The sequence below is a fragment of the Gracilinanus agilis genome, chromosome 3 (assembly GCF_016433145.1).
Source record: "Gracilinanus agilis isolate LMUSP501 chromosome 3, AgileGrace, whole genome shotgun sequence".
In the NCBI taxonomy this organism is placed as follows: Eukaryota; Metazoa; Chordata; class Mammalia; order Didelphimorphia; family Didelphidae; genus Gracilinanus; species Gracilinanus agilis.
Genome location: NC_058132.1, coordinates 422,560,163 through 422,584,591, shown reverse-complemented (window position 1 = coordinate 422,584,591; position 24,429 = coordinate 422,560,163). Strand labels below are relative to the sequence as shown.

The following is a 24,429-nucleotide window of genomic DNA, read 5'->3' as shown; positions in this document are numbered from 1 at the left end:
GAGATCAAAGAAATGTTTTGGAATAGAAATCAACTGATCTATTTCCAGTTCTTTTATTTTAAAGAAGAAAGTATAAATTAAATACACTTTACTAATTAAGATTCCCAATTGAAGTGGTAGAAGAACCTTTGAAAGATCCACAGAATAACTTTGCAATGCAAGTTTTAAAAAAATGAAACAATACTTTTAAAATAATATAGTAAATCAAATGAAAGCTCTGAAAGAAAACAATCTAGAATAAAAACAAGCAGCTTAATATAAGAGGTATAAATATTTACCAAAGTAAGAGACTTTCTTTTTTTTGATACATTAGAATGTATCAAACAGAAATCCATGAATCCATAAGATAACAAAAAAAAGTACAACAAATTTTTAAAAAATAAAAATGAAAGATATGTCCTGTCAAAAATATGTGACCAGAAAAAATGTTTAAGACAGATAACCAACTGAAACCATGACAAAAACTGAGGCCTCAATTTCTGGGATAATACCAAATCAATTTTAAGAAAAATTTTATATCTTTAGATATTTTTATTAATAAAAGAAAGAATACATTCATAAATTAGAAAAAGCTTGGAAAAATTAAATAAAAACCACACAAATACTAATATTTATATTCTGAAAGTGAAATAAGAGATCTACAAAACTGAAAGCAGTAAAGAACATTGTATTACTAAATAAATTAGACATTCTCTTAAATGTAATAATAAAATAACAAAGTCCCTGGCTAGTTTGACTAAAATAAAAGAAAGCAAAGCCAGTTGTTTTGTCAAAAAAAAAAGGAAAAAGGAAAAATCAACCAAAAAACATAAATGAAAGAAATTATTATGAACTATATTTACCTGTTTATATGTCAACAAAACATACTTTTTAAATGAAATAGATCAAAACTTACCAAAATAACTGGAAAAAATGTTCAAAGAATTTATTTCAGAAAAAAAATGAATAAGACATAAATATTCCTTAGCGGAAAAAATATGTGGAATTACAAGAAAACTCTGTAAAATATGTGGAGAACAATTACTTCCAAAACCAACAAGATTCATTTGTTTATTCAATGTCAATAAAACTAAAAATAGTACATCATGTAGCCAGAAAAATAATAAATTAATGGAAGGAGGGAATGGGAAAGCAATATCAAATAATCCACAAAGTAGTAATTATTGAAACTATTTGGTTTTGTTTGAAAAATACATTGAGTACATTGATCAAATGGATGATATGCACAACAAACAAGGAGAAATGGGAGAATAGTGTGCAATAAAATTAAACTCAATAATTGCTGGAGTAAGGGTTCATTATTCCACAAAAATTGTTTTCAAATTGGAATCTAACCCAGTCAAAATTAGGTATAGACCAACATCTCAAACCATGTACCAAGATAGATCAATATATATTGGAAAGTGTTTGTACAAACTCAATGCAGTTAAAATTAAAACCAATTTATTGGGGGTGGGGGGGAATTCATGTTGCAAATAACAAACTGATTCACATAGATAAGAGCTATTTCCGTATAAATCAAAGGACATGAACAAGTATTTCTCAGAGGAAGAAATCTAGGTTTGTAATTCATGTGAAAATGCATGTTCCCAATCACTAATAATTAGAGAAATTCAAATTAAAACAACTCTGAGGTTCCACTGTACTCTCATGAGATAATCTACAATGAAAAAAAAGGAAAAGGACAGTTGTTGAAGGGTCTTTTGAAATACAGGCACAATGAAGCACTATTACTGAAGCTATGATATGGGATAGCCATGCTAGAAATCTATTTTGGTATTCAAGATGACCAATCTTGGATACTCAAAAAGTTTCTAAAATCTTTATACACTTTGATTCAGTTAAATGCCAAAAATATTAATTTCTAAATCATTTAGATTTCACAGATACATTTTGTAATACAGTTATCTGCAGATATTTTTTTACTATCCAAAGCCTGACACCCAATACTTTAAAAAGAGCATGATTTAAAACAGGAGAAAATATTAGAGAACCATAATTTAATTAACGTGAATCTTATTATAATCAAAATTAAAATGCAAAGCAAAAAACAACATTCCCTGGGTTAAATTATATATTTTATCACTTTGTCATTCTTTAAACTACTATAGATATGTCTCTGGTGCATCTCTTTTGATTATATATACAACATTAATTTCTTTTTATGTGGAAAGGTTCCATAATTGTAATTTAAAGTGATTGGACAAAGAACAACGAAAGTAAACTAAAGTTAATACTTTATAAGACTGGACCATTTTGGTTTAAATGGTACTTTAATCCAAAGTATTGCATTTTGAGAAATACAAATGGGTGCTGAATGGTAAAATAATTAAGTTTCATTTCAGTGGCAAATAACCCAATATATCAATAGTAGTGAACTAAATAATATTAAAATCGTTTCCCTTTGTAGACCCAAACCTTAAAAGAAGGCATTTTGTAGAAGAAATCAAAATTCATTAATGTAATTCAATATGGCATATGAAAGAAGCTACATGGAATAAGGAAAATCTAGATTCAAGTCTTGTTTTTCATACATACCAGCTATGAGAATATGGGTAAATTACTTAACATCTCATTGCCCCAGACAACTCTGAGCTAATAAGTAACAAAAGAGTTTCTTTTCTTCATTAGATACAGGAATTTTCTACATCAAGGAAGTTGTCATTCTAACCCCCCACCAAAATATGAGATTATATTGTCTCCAAATTTTGAGTTAGATTCAAAAAGAATTGGCACATTTCCCCCATCAATTTTGACTAATTTTGATTGTAATTTGTTTAACTAGTTCATATTTTTTCCCGTGAGGTAGTAACGGGATGCCCAGTTTAGTAATGGTTGATGGGCGAAGAAGTATCTTCAGTAATGGCAGTTTTGTCATCCGCACTGTGAAAGCAGAGGATTCTGGATATTATAGCTGTGTTGCCAATAACAACTGGGGATCAGATGAAATTATTTTAAATTTACAGGTACAAGGTAAGAAACCTTTTTTTTTCATTTCTGGAATTTTTTTTGCTTTAAAAAGTACTTATATGCATCAATATTTTAAAAATTGAAACAAAAGAGGATCTTATTCAATATACACCAATAAGTGTACTATTTTTCCTACACTGATTAAAAAAGTATTATCCTAGAAGGAAATAAGGTTTCTAACATGATTTTTAATGTCTTCTAATTTTATTCTTTTTGTTATGGATGAAATAATGTTCCAAACAAAACTAAATGTATGTATAAACTGTTGCAACATTATATTTATGTACCGTCTGATTTTTCTCAAAGAGCTGTGAATAAATGTACCTGTTTCAAATAATTTTGTTATATTCAAAGCATAAAATAGATATTGAATATCTATTTTATTGGCTGGAAGGCCATTCTCTAATAAACTAGATAGCTTTTGAGATCATGTTGTATGAGGATCCATTAAATCAGTGATGGGCAAACTACAACCTGAGGGCCAGATGCTGGGGAAGGAGGGTTTAAGGGGGGGGGGCCTGCAATGTTCTATCCAGCCACAGACATTATTCCTGATTTGTCGAATACAATGAATAAGACACAATACAATGAAACTTTGAAAGAGTTGCCTTAGAAACAGACTGATGGATGAGCATTTCCTTTCCTTTGGCTCCCTCTCTAAAAAGTTTGCCCATCACTGCATTAAAGGAATGAGGGATTAGACTCATCCCAGAAGGAGAATTAGAAGAAAAGGTAGAAGTAATTTTCCAGAATCAGATTTAGGTTTAATGCAAGTTCACTGAAAGTAGAATAGACTGCTCTAAGCAAAAATTGACAGATTATTTGTCAACATTATTAGAAAGGAAACTTGTTCAAGTAAAACTGAATTGGATATTCTTTCAGATATCTTCCTAATCACAGATTCTGTTAATTTTGGTGTGATGCACAAAGATGTAAGCTTATTAAACAAACCTATTTGCACAAGATCATTTAAGCTTAAATTATTTGCTTTCCTTTGAATGTATATTCTTAAAACTAATCAATTAAATTAAGCTAAAAACAAATTACCATTGTTTCTCTATGTGAAAGAAAGTCAAGAAATACAAAGGATTACCTTGTAATGATGGAACAGCTCTAAAATACTAAATGATAAAATAATGATGTCTAAAATGACGATAAATTATCATCAGCAAGAGTCAAAATTGGCTGATAATAAATGAAGATCTTGTTTTATTTCTATTGTCCAGACATAATTTTTTAAGAAAGTCATTTACATTTCTCACAAGAGCCATGGTGGAGGTGGGGCAGGGAATTGGAATGTCTTCTCAAATCTCTTCTTTGAGGTTGATTTTGTTCTTTATATTATTGAGACATTCAGTTTAGATTGTTTATGATCGTTCTTTCTATCTTCATTGTTGTAGTCATTTTATTGCTTTTCTGATTATGGTTATATTTTTTTAAACCCTTAACTTTCATCTTACAATCAATACTGGGTATTGGTTCCAAGGCAAAAGAGCGGTAAGGGCTAGGCAGTGGGGGTTAAGTGACTTGCCCAAGGTCACACATCTAGGAAGTGTCTGAGGTCGGATTTGAACCTAGGACCTCCAACCCAATTATGCTTATATTATTTTGAATAAATTCATGTAAGTCTCGTTGTTGAGTCATTTTTCAGTTATGACTGACTCTTTGTGACCCCATTTGGAATTTCTTGGTAAAGATACTGAAGTGGTTTGCCATTTCTTTCTTCAGCTCATTTTACAGATAAAGAAACTCAGACAAACAGGGTTAAGTGACTTGCCCAGGGTCACATAGATAGTAAGGGCAGATTTGAACTCAGGATGATGAGCCTTCCACAGTCTAGGCCTGACATTCTATCCACTACACCACCTAAATATTCTATAAGTTCTATATTAATTTTTGTCATTTTTAAAACACAGATGGTGATCTACTTTAATTCTGGTATCTCATAAGCAACTGATAGTGTAGAATAAGGAGGAAGAAAAAAATGTGTAGAAAAGTAGAGTTTCAACTAGGATCCTGGTATTCCTGTAAAGGACAATATACATAGTACACTAATGCTTATGACCTAACATTTCTACTTCATAGCCTCAGAGGGAATTCACTTAACACTTCCATTGTTGTCATGATTTTACTTAGTATCTTAGTATCGGATTTTCCACTAATGTCATTCTCTTACTGCATATCTCTAGACAAAGTGATTCTTGAGTTTCAGAATTAAATGAAATATTTCAGTTGCATATTATGAAATGCTTAGCCCAATATTAAAGTGGTTAATATGTTAATAGGTATTGGCTGACACTCTCAAGCATTTTTAAAGGTACTCCACACCTGAGATGATTATAAGCTCCTATAAATAATTAGTTCACTGTAATTGGAAATGAATTGACAAACATGATGTTATCAACTTTTATAACAACTTTATATTCTCAGTGAAGCAAAACTTGCTTTAGGACAGAGCCTATGACAACTCAGTCAAATTATTTTTAAGATTAATTAATACAGTTTAAGGATGTTGATGTTGTTCTCTGAATTTTCCTGTTTCATACAATAGTCCTCTTTTTCAAATAATTCACAATTAATCTCTTGGCAATTCAGTGACTAGTCCAAAAGGATTCCAGCTTAGTTATCAATACAAGTGTTGACAATATGCTATGATAGTTATGGTTGTCAGTTTCCTTTGATTTTCTTTGTAAATTAAGTAATAATGACCATTTCTTTAAAATTTGGAGGCATTAAAGAACAAAATAGCATGAAATTCATATAATATAAACTTGTATGGCAAGCAAATTGTCTTTTAGAATAAAAAAATAAATTCTTTCCCTCTCAAGGGTATATTATTGCTGAATTTGCTTAAGCATTACAGACCTATTCCATACAAACTCCTTGAAAATATAAGGAATGTGAATGATCTTAATTCACTTTGCATTCTAATGAATTCCTGACATTCTCAGCCAGTATTGAAAATAGGTGGTTCTTAATTTCAAAGACCCTTAGTTTCAAATTCACTTCTCTAATTATTCTTCAGACTTCATTATCACTATAATGCATAGGAAACACCGTGAAAAGTTTAACAGGAATTGTAAAATAATATTAAGCAGGGAATCATCTAGACCTTTTTAAGAGATGATCTCCTGCTATTACAATAAAAACAGATGATGACTAGAGATCAGTATAGGAAGTCTCTCTTGCAATATATGGTAAAAAGAATTTAATATAAAACTTTTCAAAAAAATCTAATGAACTGATGCAGAATTTCATAAACCTTTTCTTTATGTATATAGACTGTCAAAATAATGTTAGCCCACTTTTGTGAGTCATTCCAAAATAATACTAAATTCTAGGAAGTTTTATGCTTAATTGAAGAAAAAGTCTTGATACTCCAAGGATCTCTCAATTTTACATGCTTCTGAATATTGATGAACCTTTTATCTTAAGATATGAGCTGACTTGATAGACTTATTGGAAGATAAGAGACACAGAATATTTATAATGTTCCTGAAAAGAATGAATTTTTATAAAATTCCTCTCTCATTCTCCATTCCCACACAGGAGCATTTATATTCTCCCTTCAGATTAACCCCTAAAATGTTGGGAACATCTACATATAATTTTTTAATCATACTTAAATCTTGGTGGGAAATAAAACTCAATAATATTTTATGCTTCTAGTCCTTTTAAAGGATAATTTTAATAGACTGGTTATGATGTACAAATGGATCAAAAGAATTAATGATAAAAAGTAATACAAATCTAGTTGGTTTATTTTGTATAATATATTTTGTACTTTCCCCAATTTTGGAAGCTCCTAAAAAGTAGTGATCATTTCATTTTTGGTATTTGCATAATAAGTGCCGATTGATTGATATCAATTAGATATTTTGATATAAATAATTTGCATATTTGAAAGAAAAAATTTGTCATCAACCCTTAATTCCTCTCTTCTCAAAATGATTTCTAACTAGTTCCACCCGATCAACCTCGACTTACTGTATCTAAAACTACATCTTCCTCAATCACTCTTTCCTGGATACCTGGAGATAATGGTGGCAGTTCTATCAGAGGTAAGAAGATAAAAGCTATCTTAACTCTGGGCATCCCTTACACATCACACACAAACAATAACAAGCCATAGGAAAAAACAAACTCATGCTTTGGTTATTCTGTTAATTTATTCCAAATAATATTAGCCAGTAGTTATCTACATAAGAAACTACCACTCTATATAATTAGATCTATAAATTAGAATACTTTTAACAAGAGAAAAAGTCCTGAAAATATGACTAGAGGGATTTTTGCAGGGGCAGGGAGGGAAGTTCTATATTTTCATTATAAGGGGAAACTTCCAATAGGGAAATTCTCTTCTACAGATGCAAATAAGTAACTTATTGATAACTTAAAGTATGAGAAAGTTTCTTAGCATACTAAGAGATTAGTAACTTTCATCTAGTCACACAATCTAGTATGTGCTACATATTCCCAAATCCAATGCCAGCTTCTTAGTTATGAGAGAATGTGTTTCTCACATGTCTACTGTCTTTTGCAACTGATAACAAGAGTTCTGTTAAGGAATATAAAAGTATGCCATGGGATTGTGAGTAAATCATTTCTTAAATCAAAAGAAAAACAATCTAATTTCACTAGTGTCTGGAGTTATGTTAAAAGCCTAAATCTTTTATTTCCTAAATACATATTTCTTTTTTAAAACTTTATATCCCTTAGTAATTCTGTCTCATTCTCTCCCTGAGTCCAAAGATTCAGAAAAAAATTCTATAATTCATAATCAGGTTCAGAGTTTCTTAGTTCTTTAAAAAAAACAACAGAAGGGATGGAACATAGAAACATATTTCTCCCTACCCCCACTATTTAAAAATACTACTGAATTTATATTTTATATCATTCCAAGAACATACCAATCTAGATTATTTTATTTTTTAATTCAATTTTATTTTATCAGTTCTAAATTCTCTCCCTTCCTTCCTCCCTCACCCATTAAGAAGGTAAAAAAGTAAGAAAACAAGACCTATTACAAATATGGATAGTCACACAAAACAAATTAGCAAATAGGAAGGAAAGAAGGAAGGAAGGAAGGAAGGAAGGAAGGAAGGAAGGAAGGAAGGAAGGAAGGAAGGAAGGAAGGAAGGAAGGAAGGGTCTTTAAAATATATAGTCTTGTTACTAGAGAATGGAAGGAAGGGAAGGGAAGGGAAGGGAAGGGAAGGGAAGGGAAGAAAGTTCTTTTAGAATTATGATTGGTCATTGTGTTGATTAAAGTTACTAAGTCTTCAAAACTAAATGTCTTTAAAAATATTGTTACTATAGAAATTAAGTTCTTATTTCATTCTGTATCAGTTGTTCCCATGATTTCTGAAACTGTACCCTCCAAAATTTCAAATAGCCCAAAAGTATTTCATCACATTCACATACCATAACTTATTTAGCCATTCCCTATTTTATGGACAAATCCTTAGTTCCCAATTCTTTGCCACCATAAAAAAAGAAAAAGAAAAAGAATTGCTGTGAATATTTTTGTATGTATGAGTGCGTTGAATCTTTCTTAGTTTTCTTTGGAGTTTAGGCCTATATGCATTGGACTAAATGTATGCTGAGTATAATAGCTATGAGGAAATAATTCAAATTTCTTTCCAGAATGATTGGCCAGTTCAAAAGCTCCAACAACAGAGCAATACCTATTTTCATATCATCCATTCAGCATTCGTTTTGCTTTTTTTGCCAACTTAACAAATCTAATGTGTGTGAAGTGATACTTCAGTTGTTTTCATTTATCTAATGAATTATCTGGTGCATTTTTTCATATGTTTATTGTTATCTTTAATTTTTTCCTCTGAAAATTATCTTTTCATATACTTCAACCACTTACCAATTGACAAATACCTCTGATTCTTAAATTTTTAACTCAACTATTTATATATCTTAGAAATGAGATTTATATCAGTGAAACTTCCTAAAAATTTTTCTCTTGAGGTTTCTTCCTTTTTTCGAATTTTAGGTTTCTTGGTGTTGTAAGTACAAAGATGTTTTTAGTTTTCTGTAATCCAAATTATTCATTTTGACTTCTTTGTCTCTATCCTTTCTGAGTTGTGAACTCTTCCCCATCCATGTATTTGAAGGGTAATTTCTTCCAAGCCCAAATAATTTTATTGTGATGTGATCCTTTATTTCTAAACATTGTACTTATTTTGACTTCATCTTAGTATATAGCATAAGATATTGATTAAAACCGATTTTCTATTTGAATACCTGCAATTTTTTCAACAGATTTTAGAGAATAGTGAGTTCTTGCTCAAATTGCTGGGATATTTGGATTTACTAAACACAAGATTATTATGCTCATTTGCTTCTGTAATTTGTGTACAAAAACTGTTCCACTGATCAAACTCTTTATTTCTTAGCCAATGTCAAATTGCTTTTATGATGATACCTTTATACCATATTGTTATAATATAAAAGTAGAACGTAAGATCTGGTACTGCTAAATTCCCTTCCTTACCATTATTCTCATTGATTCATTTGATTTTCTTTTTCCCATCTTTTAGAAAATTTTATTTTCCCAATTACATGAAAAAACAATTTTCAACATATATTTTCTGAAATTATCAGATTCAGACTATGTCCCTCCTTCTCTTCCCTCTCCCCTCCTGGAAATGGTAATCAACTTGATCTGGGTCACAGATATATAAATATTGTTTTAATTCCATATTAGTCATTGTTGTAAGGGAATACTCAAAATAAAAATACAAATAAACTAAATTCAAAAAAAGAATACTTTGATCTCCATTCTTCCTCCAGCAGTTCTTTTTCTAGAGGTAGATTGCATTTTTTTTTGTCATAAGTACTTCAGAATTGTCCCAGACATTGCATTGCTGAAAATAATTGTCTTTCACAAATGATGTTTAAACAAAATCCTCTTACAATGTTATTCTCATCTTTCTTATTGCACTCTGCCTCAGCTCATTCCAGCTTTTTCTGAAATCATCCTGCTCATCATTTCTTATAGCAAAATAATATTCCATCACCATCATATATCACAATTTGTTCAGCCCCTTACCAATTGATGGACATGCCCTCAATTTCCAATTCTTTGCTACTGAAAGAAGAGCCACTATAAATATTATGGCACAAGTAGGTCCTTTTCCCCTGTTTTAATATCCTTTGGATATAGATCTAGTAGTGATATTGCTGGATCAAAGTGTATACTAAACATAAACTATACAGTTTATAGTCCTCTGGGTATAGTTCCAAATTATCCTCCAGAATGGTTGAATCAGTTGACAACTCCACCAACAATTATAAGTAAAGTTTGGCAGGATTTGCAAGAAGCCATGTCTGGGGACAGGGCTGATAGTTGGATACTTGGAGACTTGGGAGATTCCTGATGCCATGCCAGGGCATGAGACCAATCATCAGTTGGGCTGTGCCCTATATAAGGGAGAGAGAAACTGAACCCAGTGACTCATTCTGGAGCTGGGGGATCCGGGGTGGTGGGAACAAACCTTTCTCTCCTTGATTTATTAATCAAGCCAAGAATCAAAAATACATAAAAGTTACAGGATTACTACTGAGCTTTAGGGTCAATTAACACCATTCAAGAAATTACTAAAGAACATTTATCCATCTAATTATCTTCAATCAAGCTTCAATATAATCTGTCTATGGGCAGGCAGTGTACACCAAAGCAGGTCAAGCTGGTCAGTGGGCCTGGCTGGCCCAGCTCAGCTTTCAACATTCTGAAACTGTTAGATTATATACTTTGAGCTAAGATTAGATTTCATTTAGGGATTCCTAAAATTTTTCTTGCCTTCCCTCAGTTTTTCTTGTTATTTGGTTACATCAAGTAAAATCTTTGATATAAAATTCAAACCAGCTACTGACATTTTGTTGGTTGGCCTGGTAACAAGGTAGCCTCAAAGGAGTTCTAAGGGAATTTGAAGTGACAGAGTAATATCCATCTTTACTCTTTGAAGCTGTGATTAATTACCATCATCAATTTTAGTAGTCAGATGCGTTATTGACCGTCATTAATACCCTAACAACATTGATTTAGTTATCATCAGTTAACCATCAATTGATACCAAGAGGCTAGCCTTCCTGAGGAACCATACTGTGATTGGTTGAGGGAATTCCAAAGGAAGTTTAGTTATAACATCTGACTTCCTATTGATTCTAAAGGAAGGCTTAAAGGTCCTCTAACATCTGGGGCTTTTTGCTTTACTCCTCCAAGCAAATACATCAAATCTACTGAGTCCCTCAACAATCTTAACACAATGCATTTGTGCTCCAATTTTACCACACTCCTTCTAACACTTGTTATTTTCCTTTATTGTCATATTGGCCAATTAGTTGTGAGAGGGTATGTGAGAGTCATTTTATTTTGTATTTCTCTGATCAAGAGTGATTTAGAACATCATTTCATATGATTATTGATAGTTTTAATTTCTTCATCTGAAAATGGCTTGTTCATAGCCTTTGACCATTTGTCATTTGGGGAATGACATATGTTCTTATAAATTTGACTCAGTTCACTATATATTTGAGAAATGAGGCAATTATCAGAGATATTTGAAGTAAAATTTTTCCCAGTTTGTTGTTTCCCTTCTAAATTTGGTTATAGTAATTTTGTTTATAAAAAGTTTTAATTTAAATATAAGCAAAATGATTTTTAATACCATGTTATATTCTCTATCTCATTTATTGATAAATTCTTTACTTCTCTCTAAATCTGATAGGTAAACTGTTCCATACTCCACTAATTTGTTTTTCTTATAGAATAACCTTTATCTATAAATCATGTGTCCATTTTAACTTTATCTTGATACAAACTATGAAATATTTAGGTCAATACCTAATTTCTGCCACACTGTTTTCCAGTTTCCATAACAGTTCTTATCAAATAATTAGTTCTTAACCCCAAAACTGGAATCTTTCAATTGCTAAAGCTAGCATTTCTAGTAAAATATTAAATAAGAGTGGTGATAATGGGCAGCCTTGCTTCACTCCTGATCTTATTAGAAAGGCTTCAAGTTTATCCCCATTATATGTGTGATACTTGCTAATGGTTTTAGGTATATACTATTTATTATTTTAAGAAAAGGTCTATTTATTTCTCTCCTTTCTAGTTTTTTTAATAGGAATTGTATTTTGTCAAAAACCTTTTCTGCATCTATTGAGATAATTATGTGATTTCTGTTAGTTTTGTTCCTTTCTATTCCCATTCAGTTTTCTCCAGAGATCAATTTAATCTAAATTTTCTAAAATTCCATTCAACTCCTTACCTTATTTCTTGTTTATATTTTGACTTGATTTATCTAAGTTTTCAGAGGATAAACTTGAGTACCCCCACTTGTATAGTTTTACTATTTCCACCTGGAGTTCATTTAATTACTCCTTTAAAATTTTTGAGGCTAAAAACTTGAGGCTGTGTTTAGTATTGATATTTCATTTTCTATGATAACTTTTATCAAAATGTAATTTACTTCCTTATCTCTTTTAATTATATGTATTTTTGCTTTAGCTTGTCTACCACTGCTTTTTTTTTATTTCACCTGAAGCATAATAAATTCTGCTCAGTCCCTTACCTTTACTCTGCTTCAAATATGTTTCTTGTAAACAACATACAATAAGATTCTAGTTTAATACACTGCTATCCACTTCTGTTTTGTGGATGAGTTCATCCCATTCTCATTCATAGTATGGTTATCAACTTTCCCCTCTTTTCTATTCTAATAATCCTACCCTTTTCTTATTGCTCTTCTACTTCTTTACAGGGTAGGATAGTTTTCTATACCCAAATGAATATGGTCCTTATACCATCTCTAAGCAAATTCTGATGAGAATAAGGTTGAAGCATTGCCATGAAACAAAACCTCATCTTCCCTTCAACTTTAAATAGTTTTTTTCAAGTCTCTTTAAGTGAGATAATTTATTCCATTCTAACTCCCCATTAACTTTTCTTTCAGTGCAATGCTCCTTCACCTCTTGATTTTTAAATGAACATTTTTCCAACTGAAAGAATATACTAAGTTTTTAGAAATGAATGATTCTGGATTTTAAACCAGTTCCTTCGCTTCCAAGAAAATCATATTCTAAAACTTATTTCCTATCTTTTAATTTACAAGTCACTAAGCCCTATGTAATCCTGACTATGGATCCATGTTATTTGAATTGAGTTTTTTTAACATTTAATAATATTTATTTTTTTAGAAAAGTTAACATGGTTACATGATTCATGCTCTTACTTTCCCCTTCAACCCTGACTTCCCCCCCCTCCCATAGCCGATGTGCATTTCCACTGGTTTTAACATGTGTCATTGATCAAGACCTATTTCCAAATTGTTGATAGTTGCATTATGTCTGCCTCAACCCATATGTTAAAGCAGTTGTTTTTCTTCTATGTTTCCACTCCTGCAGTTCTTCCTCTGATCGTGGGTAGCGTTCTTTTTCATAAGTCCCTCAGAATTGTCCTGGGTAATTGCATTGCTGCTAGTACAGAAGTCCATTACATTCTATTTTACCACAATGTATTGGTCTCTTTGTACAATGTTCTTCTGGCTCTGTTCCTTTCACTCTGCATAAATTCCTGGAGGTCTTTCAAGTTCACATGGAATTCCTCCAATTTATTATTCCTTTGAGCATAATAGTATTCCATCACCAGCATATACCACAATTTGTTCAGCCATTTCCCAATTGAAGGGCATGCCCTCATTTTCCAGTTTTTTGCCACCACAGAAAGCGCAGCTATAAATATTTTTGTACAAGTCTGTTTATCTATGATCTCTTTGGGGTACAAACCCAACAATGGTATGGCTGGATCAAAGGGCAGGCATTCTTTTATAACCCTTTGAGCATAGTTCCAAATTACCTTCCAGAATGGTTGGATCAGTTCACAACTCCACCAGCAATGCATTAATGTCCCAGTTTTGCCACATCCCCTCCAACATTCATTACTCTCCCCTTCTATCATTTTAACCAATCTGCTAGGTGTGAGGTGATATCTCAGAGTTGTTTTGATTTGCATTTCTCTAATTATTAGAGATTTAGAACACTTTCTCATGTGCTTATTGATACTTTTGATTTCTTTATCTGAAAATTGCCTATTGATGTCTCTTGCCCATTTATCAACTGGGGAATGGCTTGATTTTTTTTATACAATTGATTTAACTCCTTGTATATTTGAGTAATTAGACCCCTGTCAAAGTTTTTTGTTATAAAGGTTTTTTCCCAATTTGTTGTTTCCCTTCTGATTTTGGCTACATTGTTTTTGTTTGTACAAAAGCTTTTTACTTTGATATAATCAAAATCATTTATTTTACCTTTTGTAATTTTCTCTAACTCCTGCTTGGTTTTAAAATCTTTCCTTTCCCAGAGATCTGACAAGTATACTATTCTGTGTTCACTTAACTTATTTAGTTTCCTTCTTTATATTCAAGTCATTCACCCATTCTGAATTTATCTTGGTGTAGGGTGTGAGATGTTGATCTAAAACCTAATCGCTCCCATATTGTTTTCCAAATTTCCCAGAAGTTTTTGTCAAACAGTGGAATCTTGTCCCAAAAGTTGGGCTCTTTGGGTTTATCATACACTGTCTTGCTGATGTCACTCTTTGTAGATGATTTGATGGTCTACTTAAAAAATCCTAGAGAATCAACTAAGAAGATAAATGCACATAAATCATCAGCATTTCTATATATTTCCAAAACATCACAGTAGCAAGAGGTAGAAAGAGAAACAGCATTTAAAATCACCCTAGACAACATAAAATACTTATGAATTGAGGTTTTTTTTCCTGGTTTCTTGGAGTATTTTCTCCTTGGCCTGGGAGATATGGAATTTGGTTAAAATATTCCTATATCTTTTCTTTTGTTGATTTATCTCAGGTGAAGATTGAAGGATTCTTTCAATTTTTAATTAATTCTTGAGCAAGAATATCAGAACAGTATTCTTTGATAATTTGTTGTAATATAATTTCTTGACTGTTTTTATCATGACTTTTATGCAGCCCTACAATTCTTAAATTATCTTTTTTAGATCTATTCTGGGTTAGTTGTTTATCCAATAAGATCTTTTACATTTTCTTCTTTTTTCATCTTTTTGATTTTGGTTTTATTACTTCTTGGTGTCTCCCAAAGTAGTTAGCTACTATTTGCCCAATTCTTATTTTTAAAAAATTATTCTCTTCAGTAAGCTTTTTAACCTCTTTTTCCATTTTTCCAATTATACTTTTAAAAATTTATTTATAATATTTTTCAGTGGTTACATGATTCATGATTTTTCCCACTCCTCTTCCTTCCCTACTTCAAGAGCTGACAAGGAATTGTTCAAAACCTATTTTCATATTATTCATATTTGCAATAGAGTGATCTTTAACGTCAAAACTCCAATCATATCCACATCAAACCACATGATTAATCATATGCTTTTCTTCTGCTTTTCTACTCCCATAGTTCTTTCTCTGAATGTGGATGGCATTCTTTCTCATAAGTCCCTTGTGATTGTCCTAGATCATTACATTGCTACCAGTAAAAAAGTCTATTACATTTTATTGTATCACAATGTATTAGTCTCTTTGTACAATATTCCCCTGGTTCTGCTCATTTCACTCTGCATCAATTACTGGAGGTCTTTACAGTTCACATAGAAATCCTCCACTTCATCATTTTTTTCTGTCACCATTAAATAGCACAACATGTTCAGAAATTCCCTCATTTTTCAATTTTTTTGCCACCTCAAAAAGTAAAGCTATAAATACTTTATTATCTCTTTGGGGTACAAACCCAGCAATGGTATGGCTGGATTGAAGGACAAGCATTCTATGCATTTTGGACACAATTCCAAATTGCCTTCAATAATGGTTAGATCAATTCATAACTCCAACAGCAATGCATTAGTGTCCCAATTATGCTACATCCCCTCCAACATTTATCATTTTCCTTTGGCCAATCTGCTAGGTGTGAGTGGCACCTCAGACTTGTTTTTATTTGAATTTCTCTAATCAAAAGAGATTTAGAATACTTTTTCACATGCTTATTAATACTTATAATTACCTTATGTAAAACTGCCTATACATATCCCTTGACTGTTGACTGGGGAATGGCTTGACTTTTGTAAATTGGAATTAGTTCCTTATAAATCTGGGAAATTGAGCCTTTGTCGGAGAGTGTGGTTATAAAAATTTTCCCAATTTATTGCTTTCATTCTAATTTTGGTTGCATTTCTTCTGTTTGTACAAAAACTTTTTAATTTGATGTAATCAGAATCATTCATTTTACATTTTGTAATGTTCTCTATCTCTTACTTGGTCTTAAATGCCTTCCTTTCCCACAGTTCTGGCAGGTATACTACTCAATGTTCACCTAAATTATTTATGATTTCTCTCTTTATATTTAAGTCATTTGCCCATTATAATTTATCTTGGTATAGGGTGTAAGGTGTTGATCTAAACCGAGTTTTTCCCATACTGTTTTCCAATTTTCTCAGCAAATTTGTCAAAGAGTGAGTTCTTGTCCAAAAAGCTGAGATCTTTGGGTTTATTGAACACTATCTTGCTAAGGTCATTTATCCCTAGTCTATTCTACTGATCCAGCCTTCTGTCTCTTAACCAGCACCATATTGTTTTGATGACCCCTGCTGTATGGTACAGTTTAAGATCTGGTACTGCTAAGCCTCCATCCATCATATTTTTTTTTATTATTTTCCCTTGATATTCTTGATCTTTTGTTCTTTCAGATGAAATTTGTTATAATTTTTTCTAATTCTATACAAAAGTTTTTTGGTAGTTTGGTAGGTATGACACTGATTAAGTCAGTTAATTTGGGTAATTTTTTTGTCATTTTTATTATAATAGCCTTTCTTACCCATGAGCAATTAATGTTTTTCCAGTTATTTAGTTCTACTTTTAACTACATAAAAAGTGTTTTGTAGTTCTATTCATATGATTCCTGTGTTTGGCTTGGTAGTTAGATTTCTAAATATTTTATATTATCTAGAGTTTTTCTTTCTAACTCCTGTTGCAGAATTTTGTTGAAAATATATAGAAATGCTGATGACTTATGTGGATTTATCTTTTACCTTTCAGCTTTGCTAAAGTTATTAACTATTTCCACTAGCCTTTGGTTGATTTTCAGGATTCTTTAAGTATATCATCATATTTTCTGCAAAGAGTTAGTTTTGTTTTTTCATTGCCCACTTCAATCACTTCAATTCCTTTTTCTTCTCTAATTGCTACTACTAGCATTTCTAGTAAAATATTAAATGATAGTGGTGATAATGGGCATCCTTGCTTCACTCCTGATCTTATTGAAAGGCTTCTAACTTGACCCCATTACATATTATATTACTGATGGTTTTAAATAAATACTGCTTATTATTTTCAGGAAAATCCCTTCTATTCCTATATTTTCTAGTGTTTTCGATAGGAATGGGTGTTGTATTTTGTCAAATATGATGCTTTTTCTGCATCTATTGAGATAATCATGTGATTTCTGTTGGTTTGATTATTGATATGGTCAATGATGTGGATGGTTTTCCTAATATTATACCATCCTTGCATTTTGGCTATAAATCCCTCCTATTCATAGTGAATAATTCTTGTGATAACTTGCTGGAGTCGTTTTTGCTAGTATTTTATTTAAGATTTTGCATCTTTAAGGAAATAGGCTTGTTGTTTTCTTTCTCTGTTTTTGGTCTGCCTGGCTTTGGAATCAATTCCATATTTGTGTCATTAAATTGAATTTGTCATGACTCCTTTTTTACTTATTTTGTCAAATTATTTGTATAGTATTGGAAATAGTTGTTCTTTAAATGTTTGATAGAATTCACTTGTGATTCCATCTGGCCCTGGGGATTTTTTCTTAGGAAATTCCTTAATGGCTTGTTCAATTTATTTTTCTGAGATGAGATTATTTAAGTGTTCAATTTCCTCTTTTATTAACTTAGGCAAATTATATTTTTGTAAATATTCACCCATTTCACCTATATTGTCAAATCTATTACTATATAGTTAGTCAAAATAGGGCTTCATAATAACCTTAATTTCCTCTTCATTAGAGGTGAGGTTGCCCTTTTCAACTTTGATATTGTTAAAATTTATTCTCTTTTTTCTTTTTTTTTAGATTAACTAGTCCTTTACCTATTGTATTTGGGTTTTTTTTTCAAAATACAAGTTCCTAGTGTTATTTATTAATTCAAAAGTTCTTTTACTTTCAATTATATTAATTTCTCCTTTGATTTTAGAATTTCCAATTTAGTTTTTGTCTGAGGATTTTTAATTTGTTCTCTTTCTAGTTTTTTAATTTGTATGCCCAATTCAATGATCTCCTCCCTCTCTATTTTGGTGATATATGCACTTAGAGATATAAATTTTCCCTTAAGTACTGCTTTGGTTGTATCCCATAGATTTTTATATTTGTTTCATCATTGTCATTCTCAATAAAATCAGTAATTGTTTCTATGATTTGCTCTTCAACCCACCAATTTTGAAGAATTAGATTATTAAATTTCCAATAAATTTTAAATTTGCCTCTACATGAACCTTTTTAATTATTTTAATAGTAATTTTCATCACATTATGATCTGAAAAAATTCCATTTATTATTTCTGCTTTTCTACATTTGTTTGCAATACTTTTATGCCCTAGTACAGGGTCAACCTTTGTATATGTGCTATTGATAGATAGGAATTTAGGAAGAAAATAATAAACCAGAGTAGAGATACAGAGTTGATAAAATGAAGGAAACCAGGAAGTACAGGGGAAGATCTCAAAATCCTGGGTTAGAATTCTGGAGAAGGTAACTATCATTGGGGAATTGGGTTTGGACTCAGGAGAAGTAAACAGTTCCTAAACCAAGCTCTCTCCTATTATATTGATCTTTAACTTATTCCTGTGAGAAACCAGTCAGTTCCTGATATATCTTTGGTCCCATAACATCTGTGGAAGTCTCAAGAGAAAATTACCAGCAACAGTGACCTGAACTGCTCAGTTGCCTTAGTGGGCTTTGACTATACCTGGGTGACTAGGTCATGCCTGGCATGAGCTCTTGATTCCACAACGATCTGTGGCTTTCACTAAAGGCTATGATCTATGTGGGCTTATCATAGGATAGTCAGATTAGACTGGGAATTGAGACAGAGAGGGAGTGAGTATAGCCTCAGCTCTGCTGAGAACAAAAGCAACCCTTTGCAGGGTCAGTGGTGGGAGAAAGTGCCAAAAGCCATCAAGTTCGTGACTTGGTCATGATGACAAGGTCATGCACAAATCCTGAAATCTGCAAGGCAAGATTTACAGGAGGATGGATTCCCACCCAGGCCTCCCTGTGTAACTCTTTTCTTACCAACACTCCCTATTTACTGATCAAATATCACCACTTAGCCCCAGGGAAATACAGAAGAACACTATAGACTATTATTAGAGCCTTTACAGGCCCCTTACAGACTCATAGGAAATTCCCACCTTTACATGCAGTAATACAGAAATTCCCCTAGAAGTCACTTCAGAACAAACTAGCAAATAAAAAATAGTAACTATTAATGATAAGGAATTCCTAGCCCACATACCTTACCTTATCCAGAACAATATCATACAATAAACGTGTTACTGTTCTAAGAAGAGTCAGAGTAAGTGTCTGCTGGCCAGGGACAAAGAGTAACCATCTTGCTCTCTGAGCCTGAGAAAATCATCACCACCATAGATTGGGTTCAGTCCAATCCCAGTCACCCGTATAAATTTCCTTTTAACACTATGTATTGCAGAAAATAAAATATATTCCTTTTTATCCCTATTCAATTTTCTCCAGATATCTATTAGCCCCAATTTTTCCAATATTTCATCCACTTCCCTTACTTCTTTCTCTTTTATTTTTTGTTTTGATTTATCTAGTTCTGATAGGGGAAGATTGAGGTCCCCCACTAATATGGTTTTACTATCTACTTCCTCCTTAAGTTCCATTATTTTCTCCTTTAAAAATCTGGATGCTATAACATTTCATGTATATCTGTTAAGTAGTGATGTTTCTTCATTATTTATACTGTCTTTAATCAAGATGTTGTTTCCTCCCTTATCTCTTTTAATCAAATCTATTTTTAATATAGCTTTGTCTGAGATCATAACTGTCACTTCTGCCTTCTTTGTCTCAGTTATAGTCCAATAGATTCTGCCCCGGCCTCTTATCTTTACTCTGTGCAAGTGTTTCTTGTAGACAACATATAGTAGGATTCTGGTTATTATTTCATTCCGCTATTCATTTCCTTTATATGGGTGAGTTCATCTCAATTCACATTCACAGTTATGATTACCTTCTTTGTTTCCCTCCATTCTGACTTCTTCCTTTAATCCTAACCTTTCTCCTTTCCCTTTTACCCTCCTCCTTCAGTGTTTTGCTTTTAGCCAGTCTCCCCCCACCTCCCCTCATATTCCTCCTTTTCCTACCACCTCCTTTCTTATTCCCCTTTTATTATAGGGCATTTTGAAGGCTCCTCATCTTATCCCTCCCTTGTATTACTCCCCCCACCCCATTTCTTATTACCTTTCTACTTCTCAAAAGGGCAAGAAATTATTCTGTACCCCAGTGAATCTGATTGTTCTTCCCTCTCTGAATAACTATCAACAAAAGTAAGGTTTAAACATTAATTTGCCAACCTCTTGCTCTCTTCCATTGTATTGGTTTTCTTCCCTCTCCCCCTGTCTTGTGCTTTTTTATGTAATATATTTTATCCCATTTCACCTCTTTCCCATTTCTTTTAGTATTATCCTCTTTTTACACCCCTTTTCTTGTGTTTTTGACATATAGTCCTAAACAACTTACTACTGAAGACTTTATGTATACTTCTTCTAGTTACTATGATAATAACATTTTTAAGAATTATAGATATCATCTTTCCATAAAGAATACATGCCATTTGATCTAATTGAAGTCCTTAAATTTTTTTCTCTTTGTTATTTACATTTTTATGTTTCTCTTGAATTCTATATTTGGGCATCAGATTTTCTGTTTAGGTCTGGTCTTTTTTACAGGAATGCTTGGAAATCCTCTGTTTTATTAAATGACCATACTTTCCACTGAAAGAATATAGTCAGTTTTGCTGGGCACTTGATTCTTGTTTGTAGACCAGTTCTCTTGTCTTTCATAATATCATATTCCATGCCTTTTAGTCTTTCAGTTAGAATGCTGCCAGATCCTGTGTAATCCTAATTGGTGCTCCATGATATCTGAATTGTTTCTTTCTATCTATTTGCAGTATCTTTTCCTTGATGTGGGAGTTCTTGAGTTTGACTATAACATTCCTTGGAGTTGTCAATTGGGGATTTAATGCCAGAGATGATCTGTGGATTGTTTTAGTCTCTATTTTACCCTGATGTTCAAGGATTTCAGGGCAGGTTTCATGCATAATTTCCTGAAGTATGGTGTTTAGGCTCTTATTTTGCTCATGATTTTCAGGTAATCCAGTGATTCTTAAATTGCCTCTCCTGGGTTTATTTTCTAGGTCATTTTTTTTCTCAATTAAGTGTCTCTTATTATCTTCAATTTTTTCATTTTCTTATTTTGTTTTCTTATATATTGGTGTCTCATGAGGTTATTAGTTTCTAATTGCCAAAAATTTCTTTCACAGCGTTTTGATTCTCCTTTTCCTTTTAGTCCAGCCTTCCTTTCAAGTAATTTTTCTCTTCTTTTGATTTTTTGCAACATTTTCCATCAGGTTAATTTTCACTTTCAATGATTGTGCCTCTGTTTCCATATGACCTATTTTGTTTTTTAGGCTACTCTTTTTGTTTTGCCATTTTTCTTCAACCTGTCTTGTTTGATTTCTAAATTCCTTTTTGAGATCCTCCATAGCCTGTATCCAATTATCTGGTTTTTGTTTTTAGGGGGAGTTTTTTGAGTCTTTGCTTAATGTTTCCTGGATCTTGTTGTAATCCAAATGATTCTGTTCCTTGGTCCTTACCCCCTTAGTAGCTTTAAATTGTAGGTTTTTTCTTCCTTTCTCTTTTTTATTCATTTTATTTATTTTTTTTTCTTCTGCCCTATGGACTATATAGATTTGCCCTTCTGTTGATTTACTGAGACAGAGTGTTTGAGATGTTCTGCCCTCATGCTGAATGTTCTTTTCACAATCCTTTGCTGGTAAACTGGAATAAACTGGTTGAGCTAACCTATTGAGCTGGCCTGATCTGGGACAATTTTTTTAAAGATTTAAATATTTTATTTTTTAAAAAAATTTTCCATGGTTACATGATTCATGTTTTTACTTTCCCCTTGACCACCACCCCCACAAAGCCAACGTGCATTTCCACTGGTTTAAACATGTATCATCAATCAAGACTTCTTTACATATTATTGATAGTTGCATTGGTATGGTCCTTTCAAATCTACAACCCCAATAATGTCTGTATCAAACCATGTGTTCAAGCAGTTGTTTTTCTTCTGTGTTTCCACTCCTATAGTTCTTCCTCTGAATGTGGGTAGTATTCTTTTCCATAAATCCCACAGAATTGTCTTGGGTCATTGCATTGCTGCTAGTACAGAAGTCCATTACATTTGATTTTACCACAGTGTATCAGTCTGTACACAATGTTCTTTTGCCTCTGCTCCTTTCACTCTGCATCAATTCCTGGAGGTCTTTCCAGTTCACATAGAATTTCTCCAGTTTATTATTTGCTTGAGCACAATAGTATTCCATCACCAACATATACCACAACTTGTTCAGCCATTTCCCAATTGAAGGGCATATCCTCATTTTCCAGTTTTTTTGCCACCACAAAAAGCACAGCTATAAATATTTCTGTACAAGCCTTTTTATCTGTGATCTCTTTGGTGTACAAACCCAGAAATGCTATGGCTAGAATAAATGGCAGGCAGTCTTTTAGAGCTCTTTGGGAATAGTTCCAAATTGCCGTCCAGAATGGTTGGATCAGTTCACAACTCCACCAGAAATGCATTAATATTCCAATATTGCCACTTCCCCTCCAACATTCATCACTCTCTCCTGCTTTCATTTTAGCCAGTCTGCCAGTTGTGAGATGGTACCTCAGTGTTGTTTTGATTTGCATTTCTCTAATTATTAGAGATTTAGAACATTTTCTTCATGTGCTTATTGATACTTTTGATTTCTTTATCTGAAAATTGCTGATTCATGTCCCTTGACCATTTATCAATTGGGGAGTGGCTTGATTTTTTATTCAATTGATTTAGCTCTTTGTATATTTCAGTAATTAGACCTCTGTCAGAGTTCTTTGTTATAAAAATTTTCCCCAGTTTATTGTTTCCCTTCTGATTTTGGTTGCATTCTTTTTGTTTGTACAAAAACTTTTTAATTTAATATAATCAAAATTATTTATTTTACATTTTATAATTTTTTCTCTCTTGCTTGGTTTTAAAATTGTCCCTTTCCCATAGTTCTGACAAGTATACTATTCTGTGTTCACTTAATTTACTTATAGTTTCCTTCTTTATATTCAAGTCATTCACTCTATGAATTTATATTGGTGGAGGGTGTGAGATTTTGATCTAAACCTAATCTCTCCCATATTGTTTTCCAATTTTCCCAACAGTTTTGTCTCAAAAGTTGGGCTCTTTGGGTTTATCGAAAACTGTCTTGCTGAAGTCACTTACCCCAAGTCTATTCCACTGATCCTCCCTTCTGTCTCTTAGCCAGTACGATATTGTTTTGATAACTGCTGCTTTATAGTATAGTTTAATATCTGGTTCTGCTAGGACACTTTCCTTCACTTTTTTTCATTATTTCCCTTGATATTCTTGATCTTTTGTTCTCTCAAATGAACTTTGTTATAGTTTTTCCTAATTCAGTAAAAAAGTTTTTTTGGTATTTTGATAGGTATGGCACTAAATAGGTAATTTAATTTGGGTAGAGTGGTCATTTTTATTATGTTAGCTCATCCTACCCATGAGAAATTAATGATTTTCCAACTGTTTAGATCTAGTTTTAATTGTTTGGAACATATTTTGTAGTTGTGTTTGTATAATTCCTGTATTTGTTTTGGTAGATAGATTCCTAAGTATTTTATATTGTTTAGGGTGATTTTAAATCATGTTTCCCTTTCTAACTCTTGCTGCTGTGATGTGTTGGAAATAAAGAGAAATGCTGATGATTTATGTGCATTTATTTTGTATCCTGTGACTTTACTAAAGTTGTTAATTATTTCTACTAGCTTTTTAGTTGATTCTTTAGGATTTTTTAAGTAGACTACCATATCATCTGCAAAGAGTGATAGCTTAGTTCCCTCATTCCCTATTTTGATACCTTCAATTTCTTTTTCTTCTCTAATTGCTACTGCTAGTGTTACTAGTACAATGTTAAATAATAGAAGTGATAATGAGCATCCTTGTTTCATGCCTGATCTTATTGGGAAGGCTTCTAATTTATCCCCATTGCATATGATGCTTGTTGATGATTTTAGATATATACTGTTTATTAATTTTAGGAAAGGTCCTTC

The 24,429-nt window shown here is 32.1% G+C and overlaps 1 protein-coding gene across 1 annotated transcript in view; it reads left to right on the top strand.

The window, feature by feature from the left end:
- DSCAM (DS cell adhesion molecule) overlaps positions 1-24,429 on the top strand; it is a 607,061-nt gene that overhangs the window by 467,429 nt on the left and 115,203 nt on the right. Inside the window, exons 21-22 of the mRNA XM_044669244.1 lie at positions 2,810-2,973; positions 6,933-7,031. Coding sequence (XP_044525179.1) covers positions 2,810-2,973; positions 6,933-7,031 — 263 coding nt within the window. The remainder of the gene's footprint in view (positions 1-2,809; positions 2,974-6,932; positions 7,032-24,429) is intronic.